The sequence below is a fragment of the Mus musculus genome, chromosome 1 (assembly GCF_000001635.26).
Source record: "Mus musculus strain C57BL/6J chromosome 1, GRCm38.p6 C57BL/6J".
Classification (NCBI taxonomy): domain Eukaryota; kingdom Metazoa; phylum Chordata; class Mammalia; order Rodentia; family Muridae; genus Mus; species Mus musculus.
In genome coordinates this window covers 62,418,556-62,442,451 of record NC_000067.6, presented here as the reverse complement: position 1 = coordinate 62,442,451, position 23,896 = coordinate 62,418,556, and the positions used below count along the sequence as shown (strand labels likewise).

General features: G+C 40.3%; 1 protein-coding gene across 3 annotated transcripts in view; it reads right to left on the bottom strand.

Annotated features, from left to right (window-relative positions):
- Nucleotides 1-23,896, bottom strand: part of Pard3b (par-3 family cell polarity regulator beta) — a 1,003,618-nt gene that overhangs the window by 199,833 nt on the left and 779,889 nt on the right. For all 3 annotated transcript variants that reach the window (XM_006496298.3, NM_001081050.2, XM_006496299.4), the window contains one exon: nucleotides 2,331-2,441. In XM_006496298.3, coding sequence (XP_006496361.1) covers nucleotides 2,331-2,441 — 111 coding nt within the window. The remainder of the gene's footprint in view (nucleotides 1-2,330; nucleotides 2,442-23,896) is intronic.

The window sequence follows — 23,896 nt, the reverse complement described above, 5'->3', positions numbered from 1 at the left end:
TTTAGACTTTCATTAGTGTATTAGTAAACCGACCTCTCAAAAAAATCCATTTTTAAAAGTAATTTATAATATTGGTGTACCCATTTCAAAGAGCTAATGGCCAAACTAGCTCACAAAATTCCTGAAAGCTTAAAAATTGGTTCTCATAAGCTGCTATTCCCAATGCTATATACTATGTCCTTTATTTAATGGCTTTAAACGCTTTGAAAATGGCTAGTGGAAAACCACTATATGCACGACAACTATGACAGAATTAGTGAGCAATAAGATAGTTTGACTCATTTCAAGGAAACCAATTTTGATTATATCAAGCAAAAGGGACAATGATAACATTTACCAATATTTTTTATTTTTATTTTTCCTTCATGGCTGCTCTCCATAAAGAATGGCAAACTTGCTGAGATCCATGAGAGCTGTAAATTGGTTCCCTATGGATGATGGACAGCCAAAAATCCAGTACTCCAGGGTTGGGAACAACACCACACGGTTAGCCTCCACCTCCACCCTCCGTGGTCCTCAATCTGTGAGTGTTGAAATGCCTGGCCATTAATTCTATAGCACCCAACTCTAAAATCAGCTCCTTCACCTTCTTCAGTACCTGACTGAGACATGGTTGTCTGTAGGAAACCCATATTGGATCTGTTTTATGTGTTCATCTGTGCAGGGTGGCTTAAGTGCAGGCTAATAGTACAGCCCTTTCAATATTTTCACCAGACATATTTTAAGAATATTGGACCTGAAGCCTGTATAGTCAGCTGAGGCAAATTTACAGCTTTGCTTTTAAGAACAAAACTCCCGCAGGCACCTGCTTCCTAAAGGCAAAACCAGAAAGGAAATGAACTCTTGCTTAAAGGCAGCCCACCTTATTTTATGAGTTATCAATTTTCTAGCTGGCACACAGTCCACTCGCTACTGGGAGATTTTTACCCCTGTCTCAAGCAAGCAATGAACTGCAAAAAATGTCCAGTCTGCATTCTTGAAAACAGCTCAGATTCCCAAAGATGAGGCATGGGGGCAGTCTCAATAAATGAAGTCAGGGGACCTGCAAAGGTCTGTGATGCAGGCTCATAGTGCAGCTGTCTGTGCTAGTGCATGCATTAAAGTCTGTGCCGGAATTACATTTACATCGCAGGATTTCTGCATCCTGGCCTATGATGGGGTGATCCTTTCTTGTCTTTAGGGGAGCTCTGTCAGGTGAATAGTCAACATCAATGTAACATTTAATTTCCTTTTAACTATTCTGGTGACCCTGGAAGCAGAGCTTATCAACTTCCCAGAAACGAGAAAGAACTAAATAGCATCTCTCTTCTTATTGTAAAGTCAGCCTTCTCAATCAAAATTGTGTGCAGGATGGGGTAAAAGGTTAACCAGAGATATTTTAGAGGGCTGTGCTCTAGAAAACAATGAATAGATGTGTTTTTCTTAGTACATATGCTACAGTGAAAGATATAAGAATGGACACTAAAAACAAACAAACAAACAAAACCCAGGAGCATAAACTTAGCTAATAACAAGTGAAAAACTGGATACATTTGACTTCTCCTGAGAAATCACAAATACATAAAATTAGATCCAGCCCTGTCTCATCTTAGTCTTTCTCTGAGCTTCAGTTTGTTCAGAAGGTAAAGAATTTTCAGGAGACACAGGAGTATTCAATTGCATGTTTAAAATCGGACATTTTCCCATCTATGTGGGGGAAGTGCCAGAGTGAACATCAAAGATGTATGAAGGACCACTCTTGTCCAGATGGAACACGATGCTCCTCCAGCAGGAGCATTGGGCCGCATGAACCGCCATTACTGGCTGTCTATGAACCTGGCCCTTCTGCAGATGGGCAGCATGTTTTCACCTTGCTGATAGCCTAATAAAAGACAGTAGCTTTTGAAAAATGGAGGACAGGGGGACATGCACTCAAATTACATGACCAAATGGAGTTAGCAGAATATAATTAGGAAAGGCATGTAGCAGGCTGTCAAAATGAGGAACAGACTAGGGGAACTTGAGAGTTCTGAACATCAATATAAAAATGACCTTTGGATTAGCAGGGGGGAAAAATCATTCTTTACACCATGGGAAAATATGCACTGAAGGAGTCAGAACCAGGAGAGACACAGAATGGGACTATAGGTTCTGACAAGAGGAAAATGCAGCTATGATTTCTTTTTAGAAATATGATAAAGGTTCCCTGGCAAGGTGGGTTGCTTTGTCAGGGAGGTCCCAGTTCTCTGGTATGCTTCTTAACCTAAAATCCCTCCAGTTGATTATTGGAAGTTGGTAACTTAAACACAGATTCCATGGTCCCCAAAGGGAGGGCTCTGAGTTTTGCTTACCTCTCTCTCTCTTCTTTCATTCTTTCCAGCTCCTCTTCCTCCGGGTGGCCGGACTTCTGCGCACCTTTCTGCTCAGCCTTTCCGACCTTATCATCTTTCTTCTTTCCAAATCTAGAAGGCAAGGACAAAGTTCACAACCCACTCTTTTTCTTTGGCAAATGTAAGATACGGATGACATGTGCTCAGCCTGCTATAATTCTTTATTTCTAAAGAACACAAGAACACTGGCATAAATCAGAAGTAAAATAAGATTACAAAAGCAGGAAAATAACACAGTTGCTGAATCGTTTTCTCTCCTTTCATCTTTTCATTTACATGCTCATTTTGTATCAGGTATAACACTATGCGATTAAAAGTGAATAATTTTGACTATTAATTCAATGAAGAATTTTAAAAAAAGAATGATTATCATTCATTTGTAACTAAAATCTGAACAATTTTCTAATGAGACCCTCTAGAACTGCAGTCCATTGCCACACTTTAAGGTAAAGCACAAGAGATAATGTCATTACAGATAACAAAGGACCTTACTGAAGTCTCATTTTAATGTGTTCCTTTGACTCAAAAGCTCCAAGGGAAATGGGGCAGGGTGGCAAGTGTTTCTGAGCACTGACACAATTCCCACTTGTTCTGTCCAGGGCTGGGATCAGAACTTGTCTACACTGCATGCTATTCTCTTTCTTCCAGGTCATATTTATCCAACAATACAGCCCCCAATTCCCAAACTGCTCTAGGTTAGCATGCTTAGCACATCTGTTCCATCTGTAGCTAAATGTACATAGCAGCAACCATGGTACATTACCAGAGCGTTACATTTCCTCAGCATGTGTAGAAAAATGAAACCAGCACACTTGAAATGAAATAAGGCTGTGGCTGTGGCTGTGGCTGTGGCTGTGGCTGTGGCTGTGGCTGTGGCTGTGGCTGTGGCTGAAGTATTACTGAACCCATCCTGACCTTAATGTGACAGGTGACATGAATGAAATGATCAAGAAGAGTCCCTCCAAGATGCACATAGGTTCTTCATAAACCTTTAAGTATTTATTCCCCCTTTTATTAAAGAGTAGCAAAATTTAACCATTTATGTTAGCTTCCATATAATATCTGTTTGTCTGCTTGTCCATCTGTCTATTCATCTGTCCATGTATCCATCCATCCAACCATCCATCTAGCCATCCGTCTATCTACCTATTTACCACTTAGGGATTCTTACAAATTAGTTGTGCTTGGGTTAGCTTTTGTCCCCTTCCCTCCTGATATACACACAAGGAGATCCTGACAGAATTTCTTTATGTGAAGCTGTGATGTAAAGTTTGAAGGTGGGCTTATATTCTCTCCAACTAGAAGAGTACATTTTTAAAAATTCACAAAATGAGCTCTTGTTTAAGTCTTCTTTGGAATCCCTCTTGGACTGTGTTTCAGTCATGGAAGATGTTGTTAACAAAGAGTACTGGAACATCACACCCGCAAGGTTCATGGCTCAGGTTAATAAGCATGCTGCTAGCATGGGATAGCTGCAGAAATGTCAACTAGTCTTGGTTCTTCTCCCCACTTTTCAACTTACAGGTTTAGTTAACCAGTCTTTTCTCACAAACTCCCCTTACCCATCCTCATCTACTATTATAATTTTCTTACCATGTTCATTTCTTCCTGGGACTTTGGTCAATTGTCAGCTTTAATTAGTTAGCTCTAAGGTCTTACACACACGCATGCACACACATACACACACTTTTGTACTTTATACAATGTATTTTGATCATATTTACTCCCAACTGCCCCCTCTAATATTTTCCAGATCCCCTACAGCCCTACCATTGAGCTTCATGTTCTCTCTCTCTCTCTCTCTCTCTCTCTCTCTCTCTCTCTCTCTCTCTCTCTCTCCTTCTGTTGCAGGATATTTAAGTACACTGTGAACCCTGAGATTGTGTTATTTGCTGAAAAAAAAAAAACAACCCTGTTTATAGTTGTGGTGTGGCTCAGCCCTTAGCAGATACCTTTAATCACAAACAGCGAAGGCAAAGTTAGTTTGTAGAAGGAAGCACACATGTTTGAAAGTGATGTCTAGTTGAGTGGCAGACAAGGAGACAAATCGGAGAAAGAGTTGACAAAACAGGATATGTCTAACTCTCAAGAGAAGAAAAGGAAGCTACATAAGAGGCAGCGCAGAGCAGAGGAGGAGGAGGCAGTTTTACTCTGACAGTTTTACACAGACATGTCTCAGAGAAAACAAGCTAGACCCAGGTGAAGACAGAACAGACCAGAGAATGAAAACGAGTCAGAAGACTCCTATATGAGGCGAAGCAGAGCCATTCAGTAAGAAACTGAGAGAAGCTAGATTGAATCAGGCAGCTTGGAGAGGAGTTTGAGCCAGAACAGCTGAGTTGAATCAGCCAGCCAGAGCGCAGAGAGAACTGGAAGGAGTGAATCATTGAGCAGTTATGTCTCAGAGACTGACAACATTCTAGGCCTAGATAAGATTATATAGAGGCTAGGAGCTTCCAGGACTAGGGTTAGGTTAGTGGACAGAGCAGTAAGCTTCAGAGATAACAATCACTCAAGAGAATAAAAATTATTCTTTCACATTTACTTATTTTAAGTCCTTGAAACTAATTTGTGCTTTTCATGTATTCATAGGTGGCAATCCAACTAGGAGCCACACTCTTACAGAAAACTGTCTCTCCCCTAGAAGCCATCAACTGTCCATAGATTCAGGTCCTCAGGTAGGGGTACAGGCTTACAGAGCCCTGTCCCTTCACACTAGAATACTGACTGTCTTGATTTTGTTCAGTTCTTATGTCAGCAACCACAGATGTTGTCAGTGCATGAGCTCAGTGGTCCAGTTATTCTCAGAAGATGCTGTCTCACTCCAGTCCTGCCCAGCTGGTGGCTCCTCTTCCACAATGTTCCCTGACCTTATGCAGATGGTGTGAGATAGATGTCCCATTTGTGGCTCAGCACTCCGCTGACTTATTCTCTACATTTTCATCCCTCCTCTTTTTTTTCTATTTTGTTCCATTTCTCAATTCATTCCTGTTCTGCACTGAAGGTATGACCTGGTATTTTATAGAAGGAGCTAGGAAACAACCCAAAAAATGCAGACAAAAATATAAGAATGTCAACTTTCAAATGTAATTCAGATTTGCTGATATATTCAAGACCCCACAGTAACCTACAGATCAGGAGACATCTAAATAAGATTTCCATGAATAGATTCTGTAGCTTCCTAGACAGTATTCAGAAGAGGCTAAGGGATCATTTTTACTCTAAATGAATTCACAGGAGAAGTGAGTATCTTCGTACATCACGCAGATAAAGAATCCTTCTGTCAAGATGCTATTGAATATAATAACATTTGGACAGAAAAATTCAAAACTTTGGGGAGCTGGGGTAGAAAAGATGCCTTAGCAAGTCAATGAGAGCTGAATGTTGCCAAAACTATAAGCTTGCTCCCCTCCACCCACATCCTGTATTTTATTAAAAATTTGGAGGTTTCGCATTTTCTGAGATAAAAGCAGCCTTGTGTTTGAAGGGTAAAAGTAACCTAGTCCCTGTTTACCTTCATGGTTCTCGACACACCCCAGGCATAGTTTTTCTTTGGTATCTAAACTATTTCACTCAACCGACAGTGCATAACAGCCTGCTTGGGTCCCACCACAACAAAGTATGTTTTACTGTTAGTTTTAACTTCTGCAAAGGATTTTCTTTTCTTTTTTTTTTTATCAAGAACTGGCCATTAAACCAGCCAGTTTCCCACAACTATTATAAATATTTCATTTAAAGTCCATTCTCTTTATGTTTTTCCACCCAAATATTTCATTTAAAGTCCATTCTCTTTATGTTTTTCCACCCAAGGCAAAAGGTAGACATAGCTGCAACAATCCTCTCACTAGAGTGAAGGTTTATAGATCATCTGATTCACGGGGGATCGGGTGGGTAGTTTGGGGGACAGAATTAGGAAATCATGGTCCTGAGAAGGGCATCACTTTGTCTAAATGAAGAAACCAAAACCCACAAAGCGAGTTGCATTTTACCTACGCTGATTTCTCCGCCCAGCTCTGCAGTCACGTGACTCTGCTTGCAGTGGCAGAGCAAGCAGCAGGCCTTGAGCCATGAGGAGGAAAGCATCAATTTGCTATTTCCTTTCCCCAGCATCCCTGTGGGAGGCCATTTCACAGCGTCTTATCCAGGACACAGAAAGGGGAGTTTGTGATGCTCATCTCCCCGTTAGCTATTTTGTGAGAACAGTCATGGGGCTCTGGACTGGCTGGGATCGCTGCTTTGCATGCTGGAGGTTTGGAAAAGACATTGCACTCCCAGCTTCTCTTATCTGTTGCCTTAGAAATCTGCAAGTTGGCCATTGTGGGCCAGGTGCCTCAAGGAAACTGCTTATAGGTTAGCCTGGCTTTGTAGAAAAGACTCTTGGCTGAAAAATTCTGAGCACACATATGGTTTCGATCAATAAAATTTTATTTTCCGTGTACCCAGGTAGTCTGTTTAAAGAATCCCATGATGGATCATTTTGTAAAGTGGAAAAATCACCTTTCAACATATTCTTTGTGCAAATTTACATTTTCATGAATAAGTTTGCTTCAAACAACTGACCCTGCTCATTTCTTTAGAGGTTACATGGAACAGCTTTGTGAGAAACTTCAGTCGCTCCCTCCCTTACTTTCTTTTCCTTTTTTCTTTTCTTTCCGTTCCCCTTCTTTCTTCCTTTCCTCCTTTTTTCTTCCCTCTCCCTTTTCTACATTCTTTCATTTCACGTATTCCTGTGAAATATTTATTATGCACCTACTATGTGTGTGATACTCTTATAAACATCTGATATAGGTTCATATCAGTCTGTGATACTAAACTACCCACTAACCACATGGAGATGGCCTCCTAAGACAGAGGCCTTTCCTAAAGCAAGTTTAAGTGGACAATCTCAAGCTGGGAAGGGTGGTAGAGAGATTGTTAGGAGAGATAGATGCTGATAGATCAGCCTGAACATGCTCAGGTGCAGAAACGCTATTTATCTGAGACTATACATTTAGGAGGTTTAGTAAGCAGAATAGAAGGAAAGTCTCGGATGTGGTGGAAGTAGCACACACAGAGAATGTGAGGCGGGTCCCTTTGGTCAGTAAAAAGGGTGACTGGAACTGAGACTCACTCTCATGGGATGTGGGTGGAAGAACAAGGGCTGAAGGACTGAGAGGAGCCTGGAGTGGAGTACAGAAACCAGGGGAGCGCATTCTTTAGTAACAAGGGGCACATGCACTGGTAAGAGAAACAATGGATTGGAAGAGGTGGTGGAGGAGATACAGAAGAGCTGCCACATCCTTTTGAACAGAAGTGACAATCTGTGAGGAGTATCTTCAAAAGTCCACCCTGGTTGATGAAGTAAGAAGCAGCAAGACAACAACAGAGCAGGCACTCTGGGTTAGGCTGCTCTGGGGTGGCTCCCTGCGGGGAGTCATGGTGGTGCGTGGCTTGGCTAGAGAAGTGGACGCTCGATAGCGACTTGGAACTGTCAAGGCAATAGAGAGGCAGTGAAAGTTCAAGTTTAAAGTGCATTTATTTCCTCTATATTTATTTTTATAATCTAGTGTATGCCTGTGCATATTGATGTGTAGGTTGTACATGCATAATGTGCATGCAAACATCAGAGGACAGTGTGTGGAAGCTGCGTCTCTCTACCATATAGGATCTGGGGATTAAACTCAAGTCATCAGGCTTGATGGCAAGCACTTTACATGCTGAGCCCTATTGCTGGCCCTGAACATGAATTTGGTACACTGTCAAGAAGCCTCAGCAAACAGCCCCAGTACTAAGTCTGAGGAATCGCAGCATCTAAAGGTTTTATAGAGGACAGAGACAGATGAAGCAATTTTTAAAAAACAGATAAAGGAAGACTATTGGGAACGTGTGTCTGTCAAAGTATCTGCGCTGACTGGAGGCAGAGAACACAGTCAACAGGTGGGGATGCCATTTAGCAGTCTAGTGAGGTGTCGACTGACAGGTTCCCGGCCTGGGGAAGGGACAGTGGAAAGTTGCAATCATGAGTCAGGTGGGCAAGGTCTCCAGAGCAGGCTATGGCCTTGAGAGCCTAGTCAGCAATCCCGGGAAGCTGAAATGGCAGGGTGGGAGCTCATGTGCAGGAGGATGTAGGAAAAGGAGTTTTCAATTGGATTTATAGTGGGGAAAATTGGCTTGCCTGAAGGAAACAAAGGAGAAAGAAAGAAACAAAGGAAAGGCAGGTTGGAGACGGAGGAGAGAAGAGGAGAGAAGGGGCTTTTTCTGTATTGCTTTTCCTCTTGCTTTCTTTTTCACTATTTACAAAGCATGGCACTTCACCTCCACTGCTTCCGAATGCACATTAAGTACACTAAGTACAAGCATCTCGTTGGGCTACTGTTCCCACCCTCCCTCCTCCAACTTTCCACTATCCAAAGTGAAACTCTCCATTCAGGAATGACAATGCCCCGTTCTCTCTTCCAGTTTGTGATGACCATCTTACATTCTGCGGCTCTAAATATGACTCATGATTATTTTAGGTACTACATAGAAGCAGGATCATACTATCATTGTCCTTTTGTGTGTCTCTTATTTCAGTTTGCACAAGTTCCTTAAGGTTCATCTGTGCTGTAGAATTCAAGAGACTCCCACTCCCTTTAAATGCCGAGTAGGGCTGGTGAGACTCCTCAGCTGGTAAAGGTTCTTGCCTTGAAGCTTGATGACCTGAGTTCAAGCCCTGGGACGCCCATGACAGAAGAGTTCTCACTTCCATAATTTGTCTTCTGACTTACACATATGTGGGTGTCACACATTTACCCACATATACAAGCATACGCACATGCATGTACAAGTGGATAAATGTAATAGGAATACTTAAAAATAAATAAACAAAGGTCAAATAATATTCACATATCATATTTGATTCTGCTGCTCAACCATCAATGCCATAAGGGCTCGACCCCACTTTGTTTGTTGTGCCTGATGCTGTTGTTCGCATCCGTGCATGAGAATTAGCATTCTTGGTAAGGGGAGACAGCAGAAATATAAAGGTCTCCTACAAAAATGAGGCCTAGGTTGAGGGAGGAGCCTCAGAAAGCAGCCTCAGAAATTGATCTGATTACAGAGTTAAGAATGAGTAGGCAGAGGTGTTCAGAGGCAATTTATCAGGTACTAGGACATAATATGTATGAGAGAAATGGGATTTTTAGCCATAAAATATAAGCCCTTGGTAAAATTTAAATAATCAGAGGTAAAATTATACAATAGGGAGGAAGACATCAGAAAGAATCCTAGGAAGACAATGGCAAGACCTAGAGGATGCTGCTATTTTGCCTGAGTAGGGAACTTCCAGAATCCATGTGTAAAGGTAGAAGGTGGTAATGTTAGAACCACACATCTGTGCATCTGTTCACGGATGCGCACCCACTACACATCACACCCAGGAGGCTCCTAACTTTGACATGGTGACATGATGCTGTCAGTGGGTTGGGCCTCATTCCTAACTATCCTGGTCTGATGTGGTCCATAGGTCACAGCTTGGACATGCCTTCTACTTTGCAAAGGGAGTGAACAACCAATATCATCTTTCAGGAAAATAGCTACACTTTCTCAACACAGCTAACTGAACAACCCATAGTACATTGTTTCCCGTAGAGTGACGATTATAATATGTTTTTTGCTAGTTATCTCTGTCTTCAGTTCTTTCCTCATGGCTTCTAGATAATGGAAATTTTCAAATTCTTACTAGACTCTGAACACCTGAACAATGGATTATTTTCACAGTGGATATGACTCTCACCCTGGTATTTTCCATGTCTCCTCTCTCATTTAATTCACATATTAATAACACCAAGTTCTGTCCATAGTTTCTCCTGGAACTTACTGAGTAGTTTATGCAGTTGCTGTCTTGTGCCTCCACTGACCACATACTCCCTGATGGCACTCTGGAAACAAGGACTAAAAAAAGTTAGGCAAGGACAATATTCAGACACCTTTGTCCTCAATCAGATACAATTATGAATCCAAGGGGAGCCAAAAATATAGGTTTTCCTGCTGCAATAAGGAGATATTTGTGGGCACCAATGATATTTTAGAAAAGGCTACAGAAGCTGAGCATCCATGATACTACAATTAGAAACTCATGGATCAATGTCAGAAGTTTAAAACACAAACTTCACAGTCATTATGTTTTCTGAATTTGGATAATGGCCCCTCTTCTCCATAACTAGCTGTTTTCAAACTATGCCTGATATTTTCTCTTCATTTTATAAATTATACAGTTTGAAAAAGCTCAAGCTAAGAATAGGGGCAAAGAAGTTCATGGGCCTTTGACTACTATCTCCATAGTCTATTCTGAAATCCACCCATAAAAGGTTTCTGTTGTCTGATTTATTCCAAAATGGGCTCTAAATTAGCATATGTGTACGCTGATGAAAACTCCCATGTGTTATAATCTCACAGGGTTTTGTGCACTTCAGCTATTGCTTCCATCTAAAATTTATGTCACAAAGGTCTTAGCTCATTTAGCTCACATAGTTTCCATTGTGCTGCAGAGTTAATGAATCTGATAAAAATTCAGTGAAAATTGACCAATTAGTCCCCGCCCCTATTGTTTTGGCTACCTAGGAGCCATTACCTACTTTTATGTTAATATTATGAAAAGAATAATGAATGGATTCATTCTTTTGTTTGTTACAAGGCAATCTCGATTAAAAAAAATATTGGAATTTGATTTGGGTGGCCCTGGATACGGCTGTGATGGGTTTATGGACTGGACGTGGCTTGTCCCAGAAAGACTCATTGATTTGGGTGGCCCTGGATACGGCTGTGATGGGTTTATGGACTGGACGTGGCTTGTCCCAGAAAGACTCAGATGCTGGGACACAGTTCCCACTGTGTCAATATTTAGAGTTGGTGGGAGCCTTCAGAAGTGGTGTACCTAGTGGAAGGTAATTAGGTCATTGAGATACCATATCATAAACAGACTAGTGTCTTTTTTTAAGAGTGGGGTTATTCCTCTTGTGAAAAGGATGGACCTCAAGGGATTGAACAGATTACCGTGATAATAGACTGTTACAGAGGGTGGTCTGTATTTGCTCTCTCTTTCTCCCCACAGTCACACTATTTCCCATTTCTCCTTCCATGATATGACAAAGTACAAGGCCAAGTACATGACACTGACATGCCTTTGGGTCTCCAAAACTGTAATCTAAAGAAACATCATCCTTTAGAAATTATCTAGCATTGAGTATTTTTGTTACAGCCATGAAAAGCTGCCTAAGAAATTTTACTAATTCCTATGACTCTTGAGGAAGATAGAATACTATTAATCCCAGAGTTCTTTACAGAACATAAAGACTGTATTTAAAGTCTATACATCTAGTTTATGCCATGCAAAAACAGGTAGGGATTGGTTTTCTAGGATATCCACGCAAGTAAAAGTTGACTGAGTTAATATTTTAATAGCTAAAGAAAAACAATGTAAATATCTTTCTTGAGTTGGGAAGATAGCTCAGCTGTTAAAGTGCTTGCCATTCAAGCACAGGAACCCGAATTTGGATGCCTAACACCTACACACACACCCAGGTAGGTATGGTGGAGCATGCTTATAATCTCATCCAGAGAGATCCTACATGCAAGCACATCTCTTTTATTAATCTTAAGACAGTAGGGCAATTGAAATCTTGAAATTAAGATTTGAAATCAAAACACTAATTCTAGAGATATTTAGATATTCCTCTCAGGTATTCCTTTAGGTTGCTAAGAGGTTGGCAAGTTGTGTTAAAACAACAAACATGTTTAAGTCCATGAATACATTTACTTCTACCCTTAAGGCTAAGTCCCACCCCCAAGCTTAAGCATCTCCTGTTTTTCTCTGAGGTGTCACTCACTTCTGGGGTGTATCTGTTAAGTGGGGTAGGAGGAAAGGAGAGCATCGCAGCAAGCTTTCATTCCAAAGCAGGGAGTCTTCAGATCCCAAATATGTTGTTGTTTATTTTTAGGCTTAAAAAACAGGGAGGTCTTTCACCACTGTAGGATTGCTGCCTAAGTGGATCAGACAGCTGCTGGGCAGAGGCTCTCACGGCGCTCAGGCTTCGCTCAGCTGCTGGGAACCCTTGAGCTAATTTACTTTCCCCATTTTGAGGGGGCTAGAAAAGGAGACATGTTTGGAAACATTGAATACATTAAGAAAATCCTAAAGGGTTCAGGATGCAAAGCAAACACATATCACCAATAACCAACATTCCTGAACACGAACGCAACCGAAGCCTGGGGAAGGCTGATTCCTAGGAACCAGCAGAGGGACGTGTCAACCGCACGTTAGTACGATTGCTGATCGGTTTTGTAAGGAGCACAAACTAGACTCCGAGGTTATTAACTCAGCACTTAAAGGTTAAATAAAAGGAGAAAAAGAGAGATTTGTGAGAAGGAGGCCAGAAATTAAAATTAAATGAAAATGAGCATGAATGAACGAGCAAGAAAGATAAAAATACTAATAAGGTCTGATCTTCAGATCCACCGAGGGACTCTACAAAGCTTATTAGCTGTCACTGCCACCCTGGGCTTTAGCTGCTCTTTTTCTCTATGCTTTTCAGAAGCAAACGCTCTTCAGGAGTGCAGTGAACTTTGATTAATTGCTTTCATACACTCTCACTGGTTTCAAGACGTGGTAGGCCGGAGCCTCAGTGACTCAGACTAAACACTTAGGATTTCTGGGAAATACATTTAACATTAAAGGAGTGCATTAAAGAAATAGATCTTTTTGCATTTTAATGTTCTCTTAATAGTTAGAAAGGCTTTTCTGTTTATTAAATGTTTACTTATTTTAAAGTGGAGGAGTGTGCACATGTCTTCTTCCTTTTCCTCATTTTTAACTGGATCTCTGGGCTTCTCTGAAAACCACTTGGGTAAGTCCAATCCTTGGGTAACCTGTTCCCCAAACCTGAACTCCAATTCAAACATGCCATGTGGCAGGAAGTTAGATGTCTTTCAACGGTAGAGATTCCATTCTCATGTGTGCGATTATGCTCTTTCTTCTGTCTTCCTTCCATTTTTCTCTATTTCCTTTGCCAAACCCAAAAAACTCAGGAAAGAAAGCCTGTTTTGAGAGCCAATCCTACCTGATCCGTAACCTTCCTGTGTTGGCTGCCAGTGGTTTCTCACCCATGCTAGCCTTCCCAGGCCCAACCTGTTCAAGTGCAGTGCACTCTGACCACAGGTTCATCCTGCAGACGGAAAGGGCACTGAAGCTGCCAGGCACAGGCCTGTGGGGTCAGCACAGCTCAGCCCTGCCTGGGAAGAGAAACGCTAACTCTTGTTAAAGAACCTAAATTCTGGGAAGAATGCTTACAAAGGTTTATGTAAGCTGGAGGTTTTATCCGCAAGCCTTATATCAAATGTAAACACAACCAAGAGCCCAATAGCAGGAGTTAACATGCATATAATTTGCCTATGATTTCTTGTTAGAAGGAACAGTTGACAGTGCCTAACTTGGGAGTAAAGAACAAATGGACAGTTTGAAAACACTGACTTGAATGAGTGTGCTCACTGACAATGACTTTACAAAGGCCCATTTTAAAGGGAATCCTGAATGATGCCACCCTGTCTTCAGATGCTAAGAGAAGGGTAGATTTTCTTCACGTAGACTGAAAAAGGATCAGTGATAGAGCTCCAGACCTAATCAAAAGGGAGCAAAACTTGACTTTATAACTCTGATTAAACAAAAGGAAATTATCGCTTTGATGCCCAAATTAGCATCTTTTCTCTAGCCTATGGAATTAATTGGTTGAATGACAAAGAATTAGTGCATTAGGGTGAAAACTGAAATCATATTTATCTGAAGTTTAAAATTAAGAATATACAGTGTTAACTATTGCTCATCTAATATTCTTTTATGTTCTGTATCTTCTGAACCTTCTGCATAGCACATATGAGGATTTTCATATCCCTCTTCCTTTTAACATATAAAACCTTCCTTAAAAAGACAATGAGAACATTTCAGATTTCCCTCCCCATCCTGGAGGAGGGAAACTTTTCCATTGTGCCATAAAAATATCTAAGATTATGTGGATTTTTTTTGTCTCACATTTATTATATAAATACAAAGGAAGCTAAGTAATTAATGCAGGATAGAGCTGGGGAGAGCTTCACACAATGGGAAGAGTGATTATGCTGCAGCGTAATAAGTGATACTAAGTTTGAAACTTTTCTTAAAGGGTGAAAGCTCTCCTTAACTTTGGTTTAAAATACTACCTTTTTTTTTCTGAGAATAAAAGACAATTTTGAATAGTGTAGGATATTTTGGGCTATTTTCTGAGAGATCACCATTCATTAGAACTTCTAGTTAGTGTGTTGATGGGGAACATAACATTGTGCTGACCAAACAAACTTGTGTGGGTATATTTATCTTTAGTCAGGACTGGATGGAGAATGGATTCAGGAAGGAAGTGTGGAGATGAGGAAGGCTCTTGCTGGTATGAACCAACATATATAAACTAGGGCACTATTTCGACCACCCTTCACACATGAGCTTTTCAAGGAATGGGGTTGGTCTTTCACAAGAGAATCCTAAAGGGTTTGGGAAGCAAAGCAAACACAGTTCTGTTGTTTTCATCCAACAAGCACATGAGGAGTAAGTACCTCATTTTGCCAGGGCTTGCACGAGGTGCAGGGAATATAAGCGTATTAGCTAAACATGGTTCCTACTGTCTTCCTTAGTAATGTGTGCATAGTAAAAGATGGAGTTGGGTTATCAGGGAAAAATCTTACTTACATCATTTCTTCACATTCTCTATTTCAAAAGAAGGATCAAAAGGCTCTCCCTAACTCAGCCAACCAACCTTCAAGCTTTCAGTGTCAAAAACATCCCCCCAAACCACAATTCCCTATCTAACTTAACTTAGATATAACAACAAGCTAGCTACAACACCGTGTCTTCAGCCTCAACAAGACGGGATGGACCAACGGTTGCTTATCTCCCAAAAGTAATGACTCGTTGGCTGCCTTGGTGCCATGAGGGCACAAAGTCTCTGCAAGTTAGAGCTCATGAGGACCAGAATTTCCCTGTTCTCCAAATACCCCTATTTCAGAAATGGCAGGCCAAAGAGTAGCATGAATTTAAAACCAAAGCCCTCACAATGATGATTAAAGTGAGAGATACCATCTATAGAAATAACTCACTAGTACCCTTGGCTTCTGATTTTGTCAGTACTAGAGTCCTCTCAGACTTAATTTTCAAATATGTATGTGTGGCATGGGGTAGACACTGTGCTGTCTAGCTTGTATTTGTCTTTAGATTTCATACTTTCTTTATCAGAATCCCAAAACAGCACTATCTGTACTCTTCTATAGGAGAGGGGCTTTTGGAAAAATTGGGTAAATTTTTAAAATGCCCTAACTTAGTTTATAAAGCAATGAATTTTGAAGTTTTTAATGTTAGATTTAAAGTTCTATCTATTTTTATATTTTTAAGCCCCTTACTCATAAGCTAAAAATTGGAATTGACTCTTGACAATGACTCAACTAAGAGAAAGAAAACTATTTATGTTTGGAATTTCTGAATGAGATTCTACATGATATTTTGGCTCTTCTAGGTCTGGAGTGATGTAAGTCTCAGGAAACATGTCAAATTTGTGTTGCCTACAAGATTCCCCATTCATTCTTTTAAAAAAGCTACATCAGAAGAGGGCATAGGATCCTATTACAGATGGTTGTGAGCCACCATGTGGTTGCTGGGAATTGAACTCAGAATCTCTGGAAGAGCAGCCAGTGTTTCTAACCACTGAGCCATCTCTCCAGCCCCACATTTTAAAAAAGTTTAATTATATTTTATGTGTATGAGTATTTCACGGTGCATGTGTACCCATATACATGTAAACCATTCCATGGAGGCTAGAAAAGGATGTCAGACCCCCTGGAACTAGAGTTACTGATAGTTGCAAAACACTACATGGGTGCTGGGAACTGAATCCCAGTCCTCTGGGTGGACGGCCAGTGCTCTTAACCTCTGAGTCATTTCTCCAGCCCCTCTCCATTTTTAAAAGTTTACAAAACACCTGTCTCCATAAGTTCCATAGTTTCACTGTGAGCTTAGAGATTTAGTATCTATGAGAAGATATAAAGAGTGAATGTTCCAAACAGAGTTACTGATCATTCAATAATTGATTAATTAGTTGGCACAATAAGTGTTGTGGGTATTCTCCATGATCCCATGATGAGGGAGTGAGGACCAGAATGGCAATGACTGAAGGCCATAGAGAGATCGATGATGCTTCGTTTTGTCTAGAGGGCCACAGACAATAATTTTCCATAGGAATAGATTGCCTATGGGATTCTAATTTTATAAAAATGGATATACTTCTGTTCACCACCCATGTAACATCACTAAAGAATCCACACCAAGGACTAGATCACAATGACAATTGCATTTCTGACAAAGTTTTGCAATCACCCGTACTTCACAAAGAATTGCAAACAATGCACAACCACAATAGTGTGCTTTCGCCTGGAAATGCTTGGTGGCTTAGCACAGTGATGATTTACAATTTGGCCAGCAGAACCAGAGATTGATTTATAGTCTGTCCCAAGCATCAGGCTTCTATTTGCTTGTCCACTAGACTGTGAAACTACTATTCTGCTTTGTAAGTGTGTTTTCTTGTCCCTCCCCTTCCTGTAGCAATGGCTAATTTTTCCTTTCTTCAATACCACAGATGAATAATTCCTGCAGATTCCTGATGTTGTTCTACAGTACAAAATGGCTGCCTGTGTGCTCAGGGAATGACAAAAGAAAGCTGTGGTAGAGATGGCCTGTGTTTGTGATGAAATGCCCAGTCCAATAAAGCATGTAATTAAGTAAACAGAGGTCTGAGTGAGAGTCAAACATTCCAAGGGGTTACAGCATGTATTTTCTAAAATATGGGTTACTTTCCATCTCTTCAATTCTTTACCTCTGAGTCTATTTTAAAACCATCAGACGTATTTGTAACCTGATCACATAAAAGGATGGTAGTAAGAACTATACCTTTTGCCCACCTGTGTGCTTAAGCAGGTGGCAAAGGAGTTTACACTCCATTAGCCTTCATTTCTGAATGGCTCTTGATGGCCAGTGCAGGACACACTGGCAGGGTCACGCAGATGATGGTTGGAAGGACGACTGTTAAGTGGAACATCTACAACCTGCATTATTAGCTTTGGATTTAATGCTTCTGCTCTTCCATGTTTGTAGTCTTTCTAAACTTCCCTGCCTAATATTGAAGCGACTTCCAATAGCTAATCTTATTCACAAACATTAGTCATATTTGATTTTGTGGGAGCCCACGGTATTTGTGCTTCTCATTTTGGAAGGTTATTTGGAAAGCCAAGCCAATATATTTTTTCCAAGTGTAACTAAGCTGGCATCATTCATTTTACACTGATCCTACCTCTGTCTAGGACCTGTCCTACTGAGCTCTGTCTGGGTGCTCTCTAATCCGGTCATTTCAGTGATGGAAGAGTCAGTTTAGATAAAAGGACAATAAATCCGACCATTATCTCAGTTCTGTAAAAGTAAGATTTGAGTGTATTAGTGAAAAAGGAACAGAGAAAGAACCAGCAAAATGTACAATCTGGTAGTAGAATTCTGAGCAGACTTGTTTCATAAATGTATCAGGTTAACAGGAGAAGAGTGGCCCAGAGTCACGAAACCCAAATCAAGAGGTGCACGGGCACCTCCAAAAAGAAACACTGATCTCTCTAAGAACAATGACTATTTTATAAGATAAAAAGTTTAAGGCAATTTCATAAGCAACTCAAAATATAAAATGCCATTAAGAACCCAGCATACAACACACAAATGTACGACTTATTTATTTATATAGGGTCACATGTATTTTTTTGAGAAATATACATATTATATTGATTTTATGCAGGTATCACTATATATCAAAAATAATTTTTAAAGATTTATTTGACTCTATTACCATATGCATGATTTGTGCTTCTCTAGGCCAGAAGAGGGTGTTAGATCTACTGGAAAAGAAGTTACAGACTGCTATGAGCCACTGTGTGTATTCTAAGACCCAAACTCAGGTCTTCTGCCAGAGCAGACAGTGCTCATAACTGCTGAGCCTTTTTTCCAACCACCTTAAATATAAAATTTTCAACAGATGCTTTTTAAAATCATGTTTATTTAATTATCTGCCTCAGTGAAAATATTCCACTTGAAATTTTAGGTGTCAGAGATTCGTGTGCAAAAATGTTTTTAGCGGTTCCAAATTTTGTGGAGTTATAAAAATACCAAACTCCTAGAGCTGCAGGGATCCTTGATAATATATCTAATCCCCCAAAAGCTCAGAGTCAAGTGACCCACCTAAGGACACACTGATATTTAGACCAAACAAAGAACAAACACTTGAATCCCTTGATTCATCCCAACTGCTTGTCTCTCAGCTTTGTTTCACAGTGGTTTGTACATATGCCACCAATTATTTTTTTTTTTTAAAGATTTATTTATTTATTATATGTAAGTACACTGTAGCTGTCTTCAGACACACCAGAAGAGGGCGTCTTGTTACAGATGGTTGTGAGCCACCATGTGGTTGCTGGGATTTGAACTCTGGACCTTCGGAAGAGAAGAGCAGTCGGGTGGGGTGCTCTTACTCACTGAGCCATCTCACCAGCCCCCAATGCCACCAATTATTAACCAGTAATTCTGAAGCCTTGAGAAAGAACCCTTTCCACAGAGTCCTTTTTTTTTTTTTTTCTTAAAGCCGTAACTGCCCAGAAATAAGAGTTATAATGACAAAGTCTACTTGAGTGCGTACTGGGCCACTATAATATGGTACCTAAAGGGGGTGTTTGATAACTTTCCCATTATCTTAAGGTCTCTTTTACTGACATCTCACCCTTGTCTGCAGGCAGGCCCTTATTATATGCCATCTGATCTGATCAGCCCACCAAGAAACAATCCGTCGATTATTTAGCTCAGTTGGTTAGAACACTGTGGTAATGGGGTCAAGGTCATGGGTTGACTCCCTTGTGTGGACCAGTTAACTTGGACTGATTCCATAACCACAGCCTCTATTCCCAGTCCATGACAGTTTTACAAATGCGTGCCAGTGGTCAAAAGGGCACTCGCCAAGAATATGTGGGCAGAGCAGCATAAATCCATCATTTGCCCCAGAAAAGCACCTCAATGCCAGCTTTGTTGAACGCATGTGGGCTAACAGTAACATTTTCACAGGTGAAAGATGAGAAAGGCAGGACATTAGTCCAGATTTTATGATACCAGAGAACTGTAAATCTAGAGTTTTAGAAGTAATTTTTAGAAAATATGGAAGTGTGGTAGAAATTCCAGCAAGTTTTTGAGATTTACCTGAGACAGTTATTTCTACCAGCTTTAAAAATATGGGGAAAATAAAGTTAGCAAAATTGGCTTACTTTTGTAGAATGTTTTGAATTTTAATTTTGTTCGGATTTCCTTAAAAAATAATAGTCTGTGGCCCAAATGTAAGTGATCTGTGACCCCAATTGAATCTGAGGGATCCTAGTTGTGTAGCTAAGTATAAATGTATAAACACATGTGTAATTTAATTCACGGTCAGATATTTCCTTGCTTACACTATAGCCAGGAAACAGGGATATCAGATCAACACACCCTGAAGAAGGATGAGCGACTCTCCTGGTACCCACGACGTATCAAGCAAATAGTCGGATGGGCTATCATTGTTGGGTACTTTTCAGGTGAGGCAGAATTGCACAACAATTCCAAAGCTCAGACCAACTATACATTTTTAAAATTCCAAACACACAAATTACTCATAATATTTTTTTCAGAAAGCCCTCCATAGAAATGTACAGGTCAGTTGAGCCAGGATAGTACCAGTTCTGTATAATAGAGTTTTGTAGTTTAGACTTAACTTCATGAAATAAAGCATTTTGCCACTATTTCATACTGTGTAACGAGTTTTAAAGTCAGCCAAATTCATGTTCCCTGAGGTCTTCAACAGAGAGGGGAACAGATTCATTGGTAAACAATCTGTAGCCAAGTAGGAAAGGAAGATTCAAGCTACAGTCATAAAACAACTAGAAAAAAATGTTGCATATACTCATTAGCATATAGGTGATTTATCCAATCACTATCTGATATATAACAATGCTTTATGAATGCTGATTAAATTATTACCGCATAAGCAACACAAGCGAATCAGTTTTCTTTTTGTTGTTGTTGTTGTTGAGTTAATAGATTAAAAGTTCTATCAGTTGCCTAAAAATAATTAATTCAAGAAATATTTATCAAGTATTTATTATATAAGAAGTTTTACATTAAGAGCTGGAAGAATAATGAGGTATAACACTTTCTTTCAAAAAACTTTTAGTGTGGTGAAGTCTCTGGACTCTGGCAGAAGAGCTCTAAGAATGTAAGAGACAGGAGAGTAGGTCTCCAGAGCTATAATGTTGATGTTAGAGGGGTTACATTTGGTCTTGGTGGTTATAGGTCTTAATTCTGTTAATTTTACATTTTTGAAGTTGCATTGAAATTCGTGTTCACTCTCCTTGGAAGTGCACTTCTAGAAGGTCTCAGATTCTCCAGAGGCTATTCATGGTGTCTAGCCATGGATGGAAGGTACCAATTCCTGATTTAATACTTAAGCCTCTGCCACAAATTTACCTGAGGTTGGTAATGAGACACTCATAGACAAATGGAAATGGATCTGAGGACTAATATTTCTCAGTGGGGATGTATTAAGGATATTTTGTGTAGACATTCCGGACTGACTGTAAGTTTATCACTAAGGTGATAAGTTTGCTGGGCTAAAGAATGATTAAAAATACTTTTAAATCACAATTTTGGAGTCTCAAGAATGAATCCAACACACACCAATCCAGTGCCAAGGTCATATATAAAGACTCATAATCCCCTTTTCGGTTTGGTTTACTAGCTTGCAATCAATTCTCAGAGAGTCAGAGCTTTTCATCTACTATGTAGATTACTCACAGCCACTGCCTCCCCTGTTCTCTGTCTTTCCATTTTTATAGCCACCTGAGGACTCATTAGTGCTGCTACCAGAGGATAAGGAAAGGAAAGGAAGAGATATAAAACTTAAAAGGAGTCAATTTTGTTACCTTTAAGTACTTGGGGGAAGAAGAAGTCGCTATCATAAAACTTGTGGATTATGCAAAGACGTCAATTATTCATAGTCTCTCTGTCAATCTTACCAGAGATAATTAAGAGGTCACCGTCATCCTCCTTGGAATCCGAAAGGATGACGGTTGTAGCAGATACCCACAGTAAATAAGCTGAATCAAGATATACACTATGCCGAAGAAGCCACAAATTCAGAGTCCCAAGGAGCGCTCAAACAAGCATTGATCCAGTGGGCAATCTCATGAAAATAAACATTAGAGGCATAGGTAAGGATCACAGAGCATGTGATAAGAGATAAACAAAATGTCCATGCAGAGGATGCCACTCACGAAACTACACAGAAGAGGCTCCAATGTATGTGGCTAATGAAAGAATCCAGAGCCTTTGTCCATCCATCTATGACACTGGGGGAGATAAATGGAGAGAGACATTTACCAGAGGCACGGACGGTGGAAGGGTATTCAGGTTTATAGACATGTTTTGTAGCATGACTATGGATACATGACTATCAGCACTTGTCAAAACCCAGGAGACTGCATACAACAAAGAGCATTTACTATATGTATTAAAATTAACCCACAAGGTGTGTGTGTGTGTGTGTGGAAAGCAAACAGGAATAGAGCTATAATTAAATATCTTACAAATAACTCACAGCCACACTGAACAGCTATGGGAAAGTTCTAACAGAAACATTGAAAACCAGTGTTCTGACTGGACATGACAGGCCTAAAGGCAACGAGAACTATGCTTGAATACTGTTCTCTGTTTAGTACAAGATCATGGGCTGGCAACTGTGAAATAATTTTGGAATATGCTGACCCTGAACAAATCAGGAAATATATTATAGAAGAGAATTGACCATCCCAGTGCATGATGAGGAAGGTCAAATAAGAGAAAAGGGAAGACACAATGTTTGATTAGATTCAAAGGTGTCATCCTAGACTAATTTCGGAGTCAGTAAATATATGAGTGTCCATGTACACGTTAGTCTATATAAATAGTGGTATTATCTTTGTCTCCAAGGTCTATCTGTGGAGGTGGTCTATAGCCAACAATACCCAGGGAGTGAAATCCTGGAACCAATGTCTCTGTTTTTGTAATGAAACAAAATCAAATAAGTCATCTTTAGAAAAATGATTATTCCTGGGCTGTTCCTGGGAAAAGCAAAATTAATCTACAGCCTTCTGGGCCAACCCTAAAGGTCCTCAGCAAATGTGGGGGGTGGGAAGGAGCCAGTGTGGACTTACACAAGCCATGACCCGGTGTCTTTTGTTCCTCAGACACTTTGACACTTGGTACTCAGAACACGGCCCTTCAAGGAAATTTCTACTTCAGGCCATCTGTAATTAGCAGATCTGTTTTGCATAACTAGATTTTGAGTAGTAAGAATTGAAGAAAGGCAACGCTTAACAGAAGTTGTCATTTTGAAAATTTAATTTTGAGTCTTCTGTATATGATATGCCATAGGCAAATGCACATCCAGACATAATTTTTAAATAAGAGGATTGAAGTAGATTGGCATTTCACTCTAATATCTGCTAACTTGTATCATCATAGGGTTCCAGGATGTTGCCATTTTTTCCTATGTTAATTATTAGGATCATGCACTGTAGGTAAAGAATTAAGCCAATGTTATGAAGGGATTTGGGATAATATAGAAACCACTTACTGAGTTATATGATAAAGTAGCAATATAAGACAGTTGCTGTTGTTTTCTCTTTGCCGTATGCCTATTAAAATCAAACCCTAACTCTAGGATCCTCAGTCACCATGAGCTCTGGTTGTTTCTGAACTCAGCCCTTCAGACTCAGCGCACTGCACGTGCAGAGATCTCACTTAATAATGTTTTTCAAATGCTCAGGTTCAGTGGAGGCCAAGCCCATGAAGCCGAGGGAGGGGGACCTGTATGCCTGTCAGTATAAATCACAGCCATGTGTTTGACTGCATCCAACATTTTTGGGGGTGGCAGGATTTTGAAGCAAAACCAGAGGTGTTTTAATGGATTTGTAGTGAACTTGCTGAATTGCGGAGCCTTCGTGAACAACCATTGCTCATATGCTTCAAATTCACTACAATTTTTCAATCAGAGTCTACGAGAATCAGTACTTGGCCCTTTCACACTCCCTTCTTAGTTGTTGTCCTACCCCTCCCACCCCGCCCCTGCCCCCTCAGATGTATTTTTGTAGCATCTGTTTCAAGACCTTGAAGGTTTCCCATGGTAATGCAGGACTGGAGCCCAGCAATATGAGGACTTCTTTTGTGAAACAGCAACAAACAAAGGAACATTTCTTTCTTATTCTTCTATTTAGGGAGGCAGCTGACGATAGGTACCCAGGTACCAGTACCTAGGTATCCAGTCAGTTCAAATCTCTTGGTTTGAATCACGACCCTAGGACCAGTGGCTTACATAGGCAGGGGGATATACTATGGTGGAAGGATATAATGGGTG